At 39.0% G+C, this 16,165-nt stretch overlaps 3 protein-coding genes and 1 pseudogene across 3 annotated transcripts; 2 read left to right on the top strand and 2 right to left on the bottom strand.

Annotated features, from left to right (window-relative positions):
- Positions 1-505: 505 nt before the first annotated feature.
- LOC101294493 lies at positions 506-849 on the top strand (annotated as a pseudogene).
- A 5,275-nt stretch (positions 850-6,124) lies between these two features.
- Positions 6,125-8,198, bottom strand: LOC101301402 (ubiquitin-conjugating enzyme E2 28-like). Its single transcript, XM_004302476.1, has 5 exons — positions 8,017-8,198; positions 7,758-7,892; positions 7,440-7,567; positions 7,240-7,344; positions 6,125-6,474 (listed from the first exon to the last, which is right to left on the bottom strand). Exons 2-5 carry the CDS (start codon positions 7,825-7,827, stop codon positions 6,331-6,333), a joined length of 447 nt encoding a protein of 148 aa, XP_004302524.1. The 5' UTR covers positions 7,828-7,892; positions 8,017-8,198; the 3' UTR covers positions 6,125-6,330.
- Positions 8,199-9,234: 1,036 nt separating this feature from the next.
- On the top strand, positions 9,235-12,973 carry LOC101301117. The gene is made up of 13 exons (XM_004302475.1): positions 9,235-9,578; positions 9,753-9,797; positions 9,876-9,938; positions 10,025-10,087; positions 10,187-10,249; positions 10,365-10,427; positions 10,543-10,605; positions 10,765-10,827; positions 10,952-11,014; positions 11,382-11,441; positions 11,683-11,820; positions 12,094-12,189; positions 12,346-12,973. The coding sequence occupies exons 1-13, from the start codon at positions 9,366-9,368 to the stop codon at positions 12,826-12,828; spliced, it is 1,476 nt and encodes a 491-aa protein (XP_004302523.1). The 5' UTR covers positions 9,235-9,365; the 3' UTR covers positions 12,829-12,973.
- A 215-nt stretch (positions 12,974-13,188) lies between these two features.
- On the bottom strand, positions 13,189-15,781 carry LOC101300832 (probable inactive receptor kinase At5g58300-like). The gene is made up of 2 exons (XM_004302474.1): positions 14,228-15,781; positions 13,189-14,015 (listed from the first exon to the last, which is right to left on the bottom strand). Exons 1-2 carry the CDS (start codon positions 15,498-15,500, stop codon positions 13,387-13,389), a joined length of 1,902 nt encoding a protein of 633 aa, XP_004302522.1. The 5' UTR covers positions 15,501-15,781; the 3' UTR covers positions 13,189-13,386.
- Positions 15,782-16,165: the final 384 nt, after the last annotated feature.

The following is a 16,165-nucleotide window of genomic DNA, read 5'->3' as shown; positions in this document are numbered from 1 at the left end:
CTGCTAAGTTCTTCATTAACCCTTTCGAGGCTTCGGTCAAGGCAAACCAATGGTTATTGATATTTTGATGCAGATTGTGCAGAAATATACGGGCTTATGGCTCGTCTTCATCTAAAAAGCATCAAATCTTGGAAGTGCAGAGATTTCCTGCAATTTTGGCAGATTTGAGTAGTTGTTGACCAACCAAATCCCCTTACTTGTTGACTAACGAGTCACGTAAGCATAAGTCGTTTTTAGCATCACTTTCCTACCATTCTTAGGTTTATTTTCCTAAATGTACGTTGTAGGATTAGGTTTCTTGTTTCAATAAGAACTTGTTTCCTATAGGATTACTATTTCCTAGTTCTACACTGAATTTGATTTCTAGTCATGGTTACAGCTTATATAAGACTTCCATTCAATTCTACTAAAACTTAGAAAGTTACCTCACATATTATCCTTATACACCATTTGGTTCGACTCAAACTCGATCAATAATCATCTTCGGCTCTTCGCTTGATCGTAAATGGCAGCAAGACTGAGCATCATGGCTTCCAAAATCAAGGGCAGAAACGGCGTCGTCAACCGCTCTGGATCCGTCACGTCATCTCTTCGACACCGCGCCGACATGGGCCTCCCCGTCGGCAAATACACCGTCCCCGACAGACCCCTTCCCGTCAACGACGAGTTCGTTAGGGACAACGGCACGCCGTTATCGGAACCCCGTATCGAACGCATCGCAGACACCGTCGGAAAGTACGTAACTTTGGCTTGGCTGAGCGGAGGTCTGAGCAGCTTGATCGGCTGGGCTTATTGGCCGGGTGCAACGACAAGCCCTCCCGGATTCCGTTTGGCTTGAAAGAGCAGTAGCCCTATCAGATCAATCTAGGCTTCTAATTTTTTGTATTATTTTTCGATTACATTCTTTTGATTCTTGTTAATTTGTTTCAGATATGTTTTTGTACATTTCTCTTGATACGACTTTGAAAATTATATGTAGTCAAAAGTGTACCATTGTATGTTTTGGATACTATTATCTTGTACGTAACAAATTGTCAGTCTGATTTTTGTAACAAAGCTAGGACATCAAATAAAACAAGCACAAATTTCATGCAGTTTAGCAGTTTTGACCACTCAGACTCTCAGATCCCTGCACTTGTTGACTGTCCACTTGAGTTGTGCCAACTACCAGGATTTGGTGTAATCTTCTGCTATATAATCTCCACCTTGTTTTACTATTAGCCATGCATGGCAGCTTTACCAGACCAGAAGTCCAGGATGAAAAGAAAACTCAATTTTGCTTAGAAAAATCTTAAACATCCTTAAATCGTCAAGTCTACAAATTTTATCATGCAGTCCTTTCCATTTCCCATTTCAAATTTCCAACACTTCTATTCCCACAATCTGATCTTCCGGTTATTAAAGTCTTTCTGCCCCCAACTCCGTCTCCAGCAATTACTAGCTCTTTACATGTCTTATTGCAAGAACAAATACTCTGTTTTTTTCAAAGGAATTGCGTTATTGTACAGCTGGGATTATAATCCATATTAGGTTAGGATTGCAAGTTACGTTAAGTAGTCGGAACTAGAAGAGCCGTCATTGTGAAGATGACGGCCATTGAAGATGATGACGGGGACCGCAGACTTTTACAACCCTGGCTGCTATACATCCAGAAATCTGGTATTTTTCTAATCTGGTACTGCTCACAATAACGAGAAGCGGAAGCATGCTAATCAGATTCTTATGGGCCGTGCCAAGTTTTGTTCAAACCTCAATCTTTCATCTATACTAGTTGAAGAGGAAAACTGCTGATTCCAGAGAAGTTTAAGAGCAAATAGTGGGTGGGTGTGCCGGTTTTCACGCCTCTGGGTCTTTATTGAAGATAGAGTCAGGATGTTTGTTTTGAATCTTCAGCTTGTTATGTTATAGACATGATTAGACTAGTTAGAGAACACCTGAAGACATTGAAATTCAAATGAGTAATCTTGAATCCACATTTTCAATAATAATACCACCTCCTCGACAATCCTCTCACAGGAGAATGAAATAAAGGCATTGTAAATAAAATAAATAATGTAAATGATCATGTTCACTTCATCCTCTTCTTTGATTGTGAGATTGATAGTTTTTTTCTTTGAATTTAGATTCTTTGTGTTTGGGAAATTTTTTCTTTTTGTCTGTTTTTATTGGCCAAAGTTGCCAAGTTTCTGGCTTGTTGTGCTACCTGTGTATCAATGTTTAATTTGCTGTGTTACCTGTGTATCAATGTTTGGAGGGAATGATATCTTTGCTTGTCTTCTGTATGACTAGTTTGATAAGTGTATGGTACCGATCGAGGGAAAGGAAATGGGGGTAAGCTACACCAATGATATCATGGTAGACTGTGAGTTTAGTCAGTTTACAAATGTCAAGCAGGTTAAACGTTGGTAGAAAGCAAATGGGGAGCAGGACATCTTTTTTAGGGAACAATTTCAGATGTTTTTGAAATTCTATTTCAGATCTTCATTATGCTCAGTTGTATGTTTCTCAGTTAAAAAAATAAAATAAAAAATAATAATAATAATAAATAAATAAATAAAATCCTCTCTGCCGCGTCATTTTGTTTTTCACACCCTACATCATCATCAGCATCCACACTCCACACACACTTGTTACATTTATATTAGGGTTTCAGTTATTTTTTATCGATCGGTTTCCAGTACCCACACTCCACTCCAATAATCCAACAAGAGAACCAAGGAAAAGAAGAATAGTAACACCACGATATCGGAGTGCCGCGGACAACGGCGAGATTCTCATCATTTCATTTGAAAAGGTATGAAACTAAAATAAATATCCCAAGTTTTCGATTTGTTCATGAAATAGTCAAAACTTGTCCCTATTTCAATTGCGGTATCGAACTTTGTTTCATTCTGATTTTATTTGGTAATCGTAATGCAATATGGTCTCCTAGTTCCGGCGGATTTCTCAAAAAGAACTGAATGGTTATGAATCTGAAGTACAAGGATAAATATTTGGTTACAAATTAAGAAATTAGGGTTTGAACCGAAAAGAAGGGGATCATAGATTTTGGTTTGGAAGAAACTTTCAATCAGTATTTTTTTTTTCAATCCTTTGCTGTATTTTTGAGTTGTTATTGCAACGTTCTATTCATTAGGGAATATTGAGATGACAATGAGACTGCTGCTGCATTAACAACAGCGCGAAGCCTATGGTGATGAATGTGGATATCAAACACTTACCTTTGGATGTCTTGGTGCACATCCTCGTGAGATTGCCAATTGAATCACTCTGCTGCATCCGATGTGTGTCCAAGGCAATGTTAGACATGGTTGACAGCCACTCCTTCGTTGCGCTGCACACCCGGTCGCTGGTGGCCTCTACTCATAATGTGCCTCAACTTATGTATTTTACCAGATTTTTCAACCCTCCAACATTTAAAGATCCTCAAGGTTACGAGGAATTAGCAGCTTTGCAATCTCTCAAGTATGATGGCGAGACAACCTTGACAAAAGAAAAACATGCACTTACCTTGTTTACATCAGAACAGTATGATCATCACCAATACAAGGTAGACTTCGTTTTCTACAACTTGTTTTGCTTTAGAAATGTACATTTACAAGATACGTATTATGGACATTGCTTCTTAGTTAATCCTGAAGGTATAAGGATAGTTGGCAATCCTTTCATCCTGCAAAACACTTTGAGATAATGTTATCTGATCAAGAACAAGTGGCGCTAATATCCCTTATGGTTTCAGGTAAAACATGCATCTGCATATCATTGTTTTTCACAGAGGTTAGCAGCTTCGCTTGCTATCCTAGTACTGAGTCTTCTGCTGTCCTGAGGTTCAAAGTCTGTTATATTAGTTTAATATAAAATGGACAACTGAGTTTGTGGGAAGTGCCTTAGCGCTCAAACCAGTCAAAGGGTTGAGATCTTTTGTTATGCCAACCCGTGACCAAATGGTTTGATGCTCAAGGCTCCAGCTGGGATTTCATGATACGTTATCCGATGTATAAGCTGGTCCCTGTATGGTTCAAATACCAGTTGCTATCAGCTGTGTCAAGGTCCACTAATGGACTGAGTAAGAGGGTTTGAAACCTCTTTGCTCCCTGTTTGAATCATTCATGTTTTAGGAAAGGGTTATTTGTCTTATTAAGATTGCTTGTGTCATCTCTGTGTTTGGACACATCACTTTCAGTATGGGAGCCAAACACTTCTGTCCAAACCTTCCTGAAACATGTTGAGGTCAGCTTGCATCATCCTTGATGCCTTGTCTGCCTATATATATATATATATCTATAGCTTTGGCTTTGCTCAATGGTTGTTGAAAACTAGCCTTATTGCGTTTTCTTTTGTTTGAGTCTAGTTTTTAGTCTTGCATTGTTCATGCTGCTCTAAGTCTTCTTCGTGACTGTAAACCTTAGAGCTTGAACTCAAAACTTCTTTCATCAACTCATATCATGTTGCATACCATGAGGGATGTGTAGTGCAACCAACCCAAGAAGCGTTCAAGGTTGAATCTGCTAGTGGTTAGCTGAATTCACGAACAAGGCTTCGAAAAGTGTCCCATGTTGTAATAACTTAGAAACAAGAGAGGGAATAGGTCTAGACTAGTTCGGGACTAGGAAGGATAGCACTGTGGTAGTGTATCACTAGAACTATTATTCTTGTAAGAAGTTACTTCAACTTAGTGGAAGTTTTTGTCTCTCAAGAGTTAGAGACACGCAGTTTTTCTCCCTGCATTCAGGGTTTCTGCGATTAAAAAACATCCTTGTGTTGTTTCTTTATTTGCTGCAATTTACTTTCTGCAAACTCGTATCCTGTGATTCTGGGATAGCACAAGTCATTGCTATCCTCGGATACAGAAGGCAACGAAAATTTCAAAAAGGCCTATCCCCCCCCCCCCTCCCTCCCTCTAGGACCTTTAAATCCTCTCCGTGGAGAAATTCTGAGGCTTCCACCCCGTGACATCCGAGATAGAAAGGTTGTATTTTGGGGTGATTGCTATGGTATGGGATTTGATAGTTTAGCTGGTACCTATAAAATTGTTCGTGTTTCCAGAATTTCTAATGGTAGTTCCGATTATAAGAGTAGTTTTGGAGAGCAAGTTTTGGTCACACATGTTTTCGAATTGGGCACCTCTTCATGGCGAGATATACCCTCAGTTCCTCCTTATTATGACTTACACTCTTTGAAGTGTCTGCTTATGGAGATATGCACTGGATGGCAATAGATATGGATCAAAGAACATGCCATATAGTTTCTTTCGACTTCAAGAAAGAAGAGTTCCATTCGTCTCCGCATCCCAGGTTACGAAAATGGGAACACTCACACTTGTTATCTAACTTGCATTTAGTTACTCTAAGAGGATCTCTGGCCACAGTGGATACTTGTTCATCAACTGATGTGACTATGAATATTGAGATGTGGGTGCAGAAAGACTACGATAAGAGATTATGGACAAGAGATTACACCCTAAGTATTGAAATAGCTGGACTGCGTTTGAATTTTTTGTCGAATGATATCATCTGTGGTGAATGGGAGCATGGCATATTTTTCAAGCATCTGCAGGGGAACCGTAACATCTTTTTCTTGGACCTGAAGCGTCGTTCGATGAAAGTTGTAGCATTTGGGAGTGGAAGTGTTAGTAGGATCTGTAGTTATACCAAGAGCTTGATATCTCTGAAAGATTATGGCAATTTGGATAGAGTTGACACGAGTACTGGAAGTCTAAATAGTTACGGCCAATTGGTTGAAGGGGGAGTGGAAGACTTCAGGTTGTCTGAAAACCACATTATGCGAAGAATATCGTCTTCTGAAATAGAAGTCTTGCGATTTCAGCAGTTGAACCGAGACCACCCTGGTCGAGCCAGACCGGCTAGTCGCTTCACTCGTGTGCTAGTGTTTGGTGTGATGGCTATCGGGTTCTATTATGGTGACTCTTTATTATGGTCTTGTATAACTATCACACTTTTCTCTTTATTTATTGCGGTCGTGAGACATGCAATTTGTATTTCTAGACTACATTGCATGGACAGTTTACTTGAACAGTTGAAGAACAAAGCACTGCATTTCGTTCTGTTTTAGAAGTAAGAACTAAACGAAATGGTTAAACAACAATAACTCTTTAGTGGATGGGGGATCAAGAGTAAACAAACCACAATTGATAGATTACTGTCCAAGCTGGAAGGAACATCAAGTTCTGGCGATACCGGAAATAAATCACATTCATATCTTTGGTAATATAACAAAACATAGGAAGAACGAAGATCTCCTTCATCCCACAGATTAAACTCTTAACCCTGTCCCCAAAAAGTACAAATTCTAAACCCGGAGAAGACATCATCACCCCATTGCATACTTCTGAGTCCAGCTACGTGCAGTCGACTCATACTTGGCTCGATCAGTTTTATACATGTGGGCGATCTCCGGTACAAGGGGGTCATCAGGATTTGGGTCAGTCAGCAATGAGCAGATTGAGAGCAATACCTGATTTCAAATGCACAAACAGCTTAGTGAATACAGATCCAACAGTAAGATAAATTTCAGTATACTAAAAATAAAAAATAAAAATAAAAACAATCTTCATTTCCTTAGCCACCAAATATCCCCCCTTTAAAGTTGAAATAGATTCCAAAACTCAAAAGCTTAGGGGAATCAGTTTCTAAATCAACATCAAATTTCCTTTATAACATATCAAGTCATATCACAAATGTAGTGGCTAATATCCAGAGTAAGAACTGGAAATGCCATGAATTAGATCTTATGCAAATATTTTTTTAACTACATATAAAGTCTTTTTAGGAAGAATGACTCAAAACATAAAGGCAGATGGAAATTGAATAAGTATATATTTGCTAAAACTCTTTCCTAGCTTCAAAACAAAACTTTGGCACAACAAATTGCAGAAAGGCTGCACATCACAGCTACCTGCTTCTACTCTGAATATATGCCAAAGAAGTTAGAATCCAAAAACATGATTTTTCAAAGTACAAGCAAGCATCTCCATCATTACATAGGAATTCCCTACTTCAAGTTGGAACACATAGTCTTCTGAGTTGTGTTGTTCCACAAAGAACTTCTCTGGGAAGACCTCCGTAATAATTTAAACATATCCCTCTCTCTATTCTCCAAATAATATTTTGATGCATCAAGGCAGCATATACATATCATTTCTAAAGTATATACGAACGCAAACATTATCGATAGTCAGGACCAATTCATTGGGAGATTGAAAAGATAACAAAGCCGAACCTTAGAGATAGTAAGGGCTGGACTCCACTGTTCTTTAAGGATATCAAGACAAATGCTTCCATTGCTATTGATATTCGGGTGGAAGACCTTAGTCCTAAATGCAACCTGAAAATCGAAAAACTGTCATCCTTCATTCCAAAGAAAAGCATAAACACACAGACACACACAAAAAATCAAAGCTTGCAGATTCGACAAGTCACCTTAGGCGGTTTAAAAGGATAATCAGGAGGGAAATGAATGGTCACAAGGAATACACCTCCTGCATATGGGCTATCAGGGGGTCCCATAATCGTCGCTTGCCAATGAAACATGTCCTCAGCCACAGGACCTATTACAAATCCACCAAAAATTTACTCTAAACATCCATCTAGCTACCTAACATATCGAAAAACCACAATCCAACATCTACACTACCAAATTGAGCTCAATAGGTACACGATCAACACCGATAAATTCCGATCCTTTATACATACAAGATCAAAGAAACCGAAACTAAATAACAAATCTTTGAGGCGTACCGGCGCTGCAGGAAGTGGGAGGATCCTTCTGCAAATCCTTAAGCTCCTTCAAGATGCGCTTGGACGCCATGATGACAGAAACTCAACTTATTACTATTTTACAAAACTCCCGAACAACACCAGAGACCTGCAAAGCTATAATCACACACCAACCAATCCAGATCAAAAGTCATAATCATGATCATGAACATCCCAAGCACAATTTCCGATGAAAAGAAGAAAAAGATAAAAGATAAAAGGTTGAGCTGGAAGAAAGTACCAGAGATCGGACGGGAATAGCGGGAAGCAAAGGGAAGCCGGGAATCGAGTAGATCCACGAAGCCGCCTCCCAAGGCTTTTCCGCTATCACCAAAATTTGAAGAGACCCCCCTGATTTTTTCTCACCCAAAACTCGGAGACTTTGAGCCACCGAGGCTTTGCGCCTTTTATCGTGAGACCAGAAGCGTTTTCACCGTGCCATCGTCACCCCGTTGATGCTTTCTTATCCGTTATTTTTCCTGATTTGTATTATTTATGACGGCTGCGTCAAATTTTGTGTGAAAATTTCTCCAAAAAAAAAAAAGTGTGAAAATTCAAAGTTCATAGTAGCATCTGATCTGATTTGGACAAAAATGAGCTAGATGAGACGACCCACTAGATAAGTTATTCATAAGAAATACGATTTTTTGTTTGGTATTGTCACGATTGTTTAAATCTATTTGTTTGCAAAGTATATGTACTTTCATCAAATAATTTGGTCAAACTATAATGGTTTTCAAAAATTAAGTAATGTTTTGGACTTGGTCAAAACATAGTAAGCTAATTTTAACATATAAAATACGTGAGTGTGGAGAATGTATATCTAAGAAATGTAGTTAGGTTGAAAGTCACGATATAAATAAATACTTATTAATTTGGTCGAAATAAAAATTCAAATCTAAACTATTTGTGACCTAATTAAACCCGTAATTGTAGACTCAACAAAATAAAACTCTAAACCGATAATTAAAAAAATATATGGACCCAAATGTTTAAGCAACGAAAATACAAAGTGATGTTGAAAATGTTACTTGTAATCTTGTATATCTCACGCCTGATCAAGAAATTTGGTAAATCAAAACAAGATATTTATCACCATTGTTTTTGTAGAATAAAATCATATATCCACCGGTAGAGAGGCTGTAGAGCCCTCAAATTCCAGCGGCGCATATCATGCATTCATGCTCTCCCATTTTCAACGGACCCCGTTCCCCGGTCACATGCCCTGTCGGTCCCACCCAGTCAACCTAACAGCGTACCCTTTCCGCAACAGGTAACTCCCTCTCTCCGTCACGCAGTAACTCGCTTCCGTCACTTTCTTTAACTGTCCAACCCCCAAAAAGGGCCATGATCCCCTGCTCCCTCTCCAGCACACTCTCCCCACCAATCACCACGTCACCACAAAAAAACGACGTCGTGTGCTTCGGATCCAGGGTCCTTTTCCTTCCCGGCTTTTCCTGAAACGCAGAGATTAAATTCGGAGCGAAACGATTCGGATATTGGATCTGTCCGAACGAACGAGCAGGCTTCTCATTCTTCTGTGGCGGCGGCGAAAGAGGCTGACGGATTTCAGAGGCCGTTGAAAAAAAAATGGAGGCGGAGGATAAGAAGAAGAAGAAGAGGAACAACAAGAAGAAGAAGAACCAAAAGGCCGCCGCCGACGATGCTTCCGTCGCGGAGAACGGCCAGGTTTCATCGTCCGCCGCCGCCGCTGCAGATACTATCTCCAACGGTGTTCAGGTTTCCGGCAACGGTCAATTTCCAAAGCCCGCCGATAATGCTGAAACCAATGGCACCGAACGTGTAAGTTAGGATTTGAAATCGTTTATGAATTTAGTTATAGAATTTGAGTTTGAATTGGATCGATTGTGAGCTAGATTGAACAGGATGGATTTTTCTGCATGCATTTTGTGATATTCAAATATTTGATTTTTTTTTTTTTTTTTTTTTGTGGTTAAATTTGTTTTGGTTGTGCAGTCGTTATTAGCTGAATCTGAGAATAAGGATTGGCTTCAAAAAGAGGTAAGTCTGGGCATTAGCTTAATCAATTGTGTTTGTTTCAGGTTTTAATCGGCGAAAAGTAATCATGTTCTTTTGTAGGCTAAGCTAGAAGAAATGATCAAGCAATTAGAAAAAGAAAAAGACTTGCAGATGCAGAAGGAGGTAAATTATTGTAATTTTCAACTCCGAGAATTGTACGAGATTAGTAAACATGTTACTGAACTTTGTGGTGTTGCTTTGTTATTCAGGCTACGTTAGAGGGTACTATTAAGGAATTACAGAAACAAAGGGATTCACTTATACAGAAAGAGGTACTTGTTTTGCTTCCAACTTTGAGATACTTGAATATTCAGTGTCTATTTGCTTGCCTTTTCGGATGTTTTGAATTGAAATGTGTATATCTTCTTTAGGCTACGTTAGAAGGTACTATAAAACTATTACAGGATGAGAAAGATGCACATATGCAGAAAGAGGTACTATATTTTATGGTCGCATTCAAATGCCTGAGTGAGACAGTGTCATTCAACTTTTTCAGGTGTGCATTCTATGTGTGACATTTTGTATTGGTTTTATGTATGTCTTCTTCAGGTTACGTTAGAAGATACTATCAAACAATTACAGGAGGAAACTGATTCACATATTCATCTAGAGGTAATAGTATAGTCAAGATGATAAGCTAACAGTTGCACCCTATATATCTTATATTGCAAACCTGTACTTCTTCATATATATTACAGATTACTTTATTTATTTGGATCACCTGCAGAACATCCTACAGAAGGAAATTGTACAATTACGGAGTGAAAAAGATTCCTGGCTCAAAAAGGAGGTAATATGAGTTGGGTCATAAAGGCTATTGTGGATTTTGGACACCATTAGTTTCTTCACAAGCATGCATCTAATCATGGTTGCTTTAGATTTTTGTGCAACCTTGTACTGAACAAAATCGCAAACTAGTGGACTTGGTGCTAAGGTGTGTTATGTGCAGGTTGGGTTGGAGGAGAAAATTAGGCGATTAGTAGACAAAAAGTCCACTTTGGATTCTGAAGAGGTTATCCTCTCTACTATTCCCCCTTTTTATTGTTTAATCCCATAGACTATTGTTAGTCTGGCCTCCCTTGATGCCCTTCATTCCTATTTTGCTTTTGCCAAACTTACTATATATTGTTGCACAGGCAAGCTTACAGGAAAAGATTAAACATCTACAGAGTGATAGAGATAACTGGAATCTAAAGGAGGTAATTACTATGAATTTTCTTTTTGTTTGGTGTTCACTGTATATTGTAGTTGAAAACTGAGTTCAGTTGAGCCATAAACTTTTTCCATATGTTATTTTTTTTTCTTATCAACACCTGAAAAGTACTAGAAATTGTGTCCCTGTTCTTGTAAAAGAAACAACTAATTTGATAATAAACCATGGTAGTAGATTGGATTTTTGAAAAGCTCTCACACACATTTGTGATCACATTTTGCGACTTCTACCTTCGTATGTAATGATGATTGGTGAATGCATGGGAATAACATTATTGATTTGATACATAAATTTTATATGTAAATGTTCTATACATTTTGTTTCAGAGACTTCTTTTTATTTATTTCTTGCAGGATTCATTCAAAGAAATGATCGCAACTCAGACAGATAACATTGCTAAACTACGAGCACAGGTATGTGGCTTGAATGATCCAAATAATTTACTATTGGTCACTTTTAATTAATTTTTTTGTACCAGATTTTTACATGCTACCTACTTTATTGAGTTGAGAGGAATTCGTGTATTGCTTTGCTTCTCTTATATGCTGTAACATAAGTTTGTGTCGAGTCTGTCTGTCCTCCGTATCTGTCACAAGCAGTGCACAGAACGTCTTTGTTTTTTCTGATATGGAAAATAAAACCAAAGCATGGCAGGTGTTGGAATTGGAGCAATCCAGGGATAATCTTGTACAAGAAAACCAACAGCTGATGGGAAATTTATCTAGTCTAGAGTTGCAAATTAAGGATCGTGAGAGTGTTTCCTCTAGTCGCGCATCAGTTGAAGGTGCAAAGGTGAGCTTCTTTTTGCTTACCACATGGCCAAATTAATTGTTGTCTTTTATGAACAATGAGGAATACTGTTTTGACGTGTCTTCCAAAGGACTGTATGTACAAAAAAATTTATTCAATAATAATGAGTAACATATGTTTCAGTTTTGGCACAAGTAATATAATTTTTAATTGTTTCTGCTGAAGGTTTCTTTCTTTTGTTGATCTCTTACCAATTTACTATCAAGGAAAGTAGAAGAAAAATGGGTCTTAGTTATTTCTCTCTGTTGAATGCAGCACGCTGCAGAACGTGAAGAGCTGAACTCTCAAATTGAAGCAGCATGTGCACTGGTTGAGAAATTAATTACAGAGAATGCAGACCTTGTTGAAAAGGTGAAAAGCTTCCCCTCCATAATTTCTACCGGAGTAAAGTGTACTACTTCTATAACTGGAGGCAAACATATCTTTCATGCAATTGTGTTGTATGTTGAGCCTTTGAGTGATCAGATTATAAGCCTTTGTTATTTTATGCACTATTATGTTTTGTAGATGAACGAGTTATATGTTGAACTTGAGCGGCATAGTGCAAAAGGTGGGCTTCCTTTAAGTACAGCAGTCTTACCTGGTGAAACTGCCATTATCATCAATCCCATGCCCAGATCCAGTGAGGATATGTCTACATCAGGCCAGAAGCTTTATTCCTCAGAAGTTGTTCCGCATAAAGTGGAGACACCTAGTTACGGTAACATGGATTCTCAGCAGGCTGCTTTATTGCAAAGTAATGGTAATTTGGATATTCAGCATCCTGAATTAGTTCCAAATTCACCCATATCGTATGAGTCCAGGGAAAGTGAAATCATGCAAATTCCTTTGGACGCCTCTGAAGTCCAGGATCTAGAGTTGCAGTCTGCTACAGAGGTTACAAACGAAGCTGTCTCAATTACAGATGCTCCCCTTATTGGTGCACCTTTCCGGTTAGTGTCATTTGTTGCTAGATATGTCAGTGGTGCTGACTTGATTAGCAAAAGTTAGTATTAACTCTAGCGTGTAGCTTTCAACATGGGCATAACCCATATTTTGTTGAAAGAATGAAATACTTCTTTCAGAGATCAAGGCGGGCCTTTTATACTGCCCCATTACATTGTTAAACTATTGGAAAATGTAATATTGAAGAAACAAAAGGAAAGACTCGAATTTTATATTTGATGTCCATCTTTCTCAGCTTGTGAACGTTTTTAGCTTGGATGTTTTCAGATGTTTTGGTTTGCCAATTTAGGTACCATGACACTATTCTTCGTAACCGACAAATTACAATCATGTTTACATCTTGTGAATGCTGAAGGATGAACCTCAATCGATTCAGAGTCATAATTGTTTGAAAACTTCATAATTGTTTAAAAACTTCTCTGTCATGCTAATCACGAATTCACACTAGAAAAAGAAAAACAGACGCTATGAACCTTTACAGTAGGGCTCTACAAAGAATCACAAATGCGGCATATATGACAGTTAGAAAAGGATTCATGAATTGCTTGGCTCATGCAGGCTGGAGCTTCTAGGGAAAGAAGTTTCAGAATATTGATGCGAGAATCATGGAGTCTGAGTATTTGAGCTCTTGGACTTGTTATCGTCTGATGATGGCCGGTTCTCAGAATCCGGTGGCCTGATATCCTCGATCATCTTAACAACTTCCTCCATAGTAGGCCTCAAGTCTGGTACATTTTGCACACATGCCATTGCTATTTGAAGCATCTGTACCAACTCTTCTTCAATATTTTGGAATCTCATTAGCTCTACATCAAACACCTCTGCTGTCCATTCCTCTCGAACAACAGACTGTACCCACCTCGGAAGATCCACAACATCATCACGCCCTGGTGACTGCACTGGTGCTTTGCCTGTGAGCATCTCCAGGAGCAGCACACCAAAACTATAAACGTCGGACTTTTGGAATGATTTTCGAGCTTCAATCACCTCAGGAGCTCGATAGCCTACACTTCTGGAAGGTATAGTTGCAAAGTTCATGAGAGGTGTTAAGCCAAAGTCTGAGATACAACCATTAAGGTCTTGTGTGATAAGGATGTTGGAGGACTTGATGTTTCCATGGATGAATTTCCCTCCACCAGACGAGTGGATATGAGCAAGGCCTTTTGCACTTCCAAGGGCAATCTTAAGTCTGGTTTCCCAATCCGGTCCATTATGTCCACTTTCCCTGTGTCCTGTAAAGAAAGAATATATCATATCCGAGACTACTTTGCATATATTTGTTACAGTAACAAGCACCACGAAAAGTAAAAAACTTCCTAAATACCTACTTACAAGAATTCCTATACTTTTTAGTTTTTATACTAAAGCATCCTTATTATGTCTGCATGCTAAAAGCAAAATTCATGAAGTGAAAAGAGAAAGAATATGATGAAATGGAGCATACCATGCAATAATGCAGCAAAGCTACCAGCTGCAATGTAGTCATAAACCAGGAGCTTTTCATCTTTGGAGTAGTAATAAGCACGAAGGGGCACAACATTTGAGTGCCGACTAATTTTCCCGGCATTCTCCATTAGCTGTTCAAATTCCCTTTTCCCCACAACCACTTCTTTCATTCTTTTTACAACCACTGTTGTCCCCTCCTCTAGGATGGCCTTGTAAGTAGTCCCATAACTCCCCTTTCCAAGCACTTCAGCCGAAGCTCTTAGTAAATCCTCAAGATCAAAATTATAAGAACTGCCTTCAAAGAAAACCAGTTTGTTCTTCTCAGCCTCTTGCACCCCACTTCCAAAGTCCTCCTTTGGCGGCTCACTCCTTCCACCTTTTGTTTTAACTATAGCACCGCCTTTGCTGTTTTTCCTCTTCAAACAGCACAGCACCACTATTAGAACTGAGAGAAACAACACTGCAAAACCACCACATGCAATGGCAATGATAGCCCCGACACTTAGTTTCATCTTAGATCCTTTCTCTGGTTCGGATGGGACTATTGAGCCTGGTGGTTGACGGTTGGGGGATGGAGAAGGTGATGGAGTGACTGAAGCACACTGTTTTAGTGGCGCCCCACATAACATCAAGTTTCCTTCAAAGGAAGAAGTGGGGAACCTTTCAAGGGGAGGAGGAATTGAACCATTAAGGTGGTTGTAGCTTAAATTCAAAGACTTCAGCTTTGGAATGTTTATGTCAGGAACAGGTCCACTGAGGTAATTGTTTTGAAGGTTCAGCCCGTTGAGATGCGTTAAATTTTGGATAGTGGCTGGAATGCTGCCAGTGAGAGAGTTGGAAGACAAATCTAGTACGGTGAGGTTGGGAGGCAGAGAAGAGGGAATACTACCTGTAAGATTGTTGTTGTGAAGGTATATGTAGCGTAAGGATGGAAGGGAGAAAATATCAGATGGAAGACTCCCACTAAGGAGGTTAGAGCGAAGGCTAAGGACCATGAGAGCATCCAGCTTGCCAAGAGTGTTTGATGGAATTTGACCATAGAGACCAACACCAGGGAGTCGAACAGCAAGCACACGTGTGCCATTCAAGGTACAGGTGATGCCAACCCAAGTATTGCAGACTGGCGTAGTAGAATCCCAGTTAACTTTTCGGCCATGAGGAACAACTGAAATGAAGTCAAGAAGGGCTTGTTTGTCCGAACTGAGATCAGCTATAGAGTGGCAAAGGAATGACAGAAAAAGAACAGTTGCACAAACTAAATATGGCTTCATCTAGTATCTTTTGTTGATAGATCAGCTAAGGACTCAGACTATGAGACTCATATCAGAAGCCTCACTTGCCCTGCAAAATAACATATGAATAAGAATATTGTTCTTGGTCATTTTTGCAGTTTACAACTAGTGAGCAAAGGGGGCTAAATATATATATAGAGAGAATGGAGAACTCAATTGCATATATGCTCACTAGCTTGTTCACTGAAAGTAACCTATGAAACTAACAAATAGATAGTGTACTCCCTAACTAGAAGAAGTCTCTTCAAATGTCCCTAAAGATCAATTCCTCTTTTTTCTAGGATCCTATGGGAGAAGACAATACAACATTGACACCAGGAAGGCATCAAAAGATACTGCCAAAAATTAAGTTCAGTAGTTGAGAAGTATCAAGAAAGTATTTAACCTAATCTTATCTGGAATAGAAACCCAAATCATCAGAAAGAAACATACTAAAGAATTAAAGAAAAGGCAAAAGCAAAGTTCTTTGCCACTAAAGAGAAAGCAAAAGGCTTTAAAGCCATGCCATTCAAAATGCTGAAAGAATTCCCTTTCTCAGCTTTCTTAATTTCATCCTTAATGGCCCAGATGAGTCCACTACCTTGCTCATCATCCATTACCCAAAAAAACACAATCAAAATTATTCACATGCAAAGAAAGATAAA

Source organism: Fragaria vesca, linkage group LG6, assembly GCF_000184155.1.
Source record: "Fragaria vesca subsp. vesca linkage group LG6, FraVesHawaii_1.0, whole genome shotgun sequence".
Lineage (NCBI taxonomy): Eukaryota > Viridiplantae > Streptophyta > Magnoliopsida > Rosales > Rosaceae > Fragaria > Fragaria vesca.
Note: the sequence above shows the minus strand (reverse complement) of the source record. Positions and strands in the feature narration are given on the sequence as shown.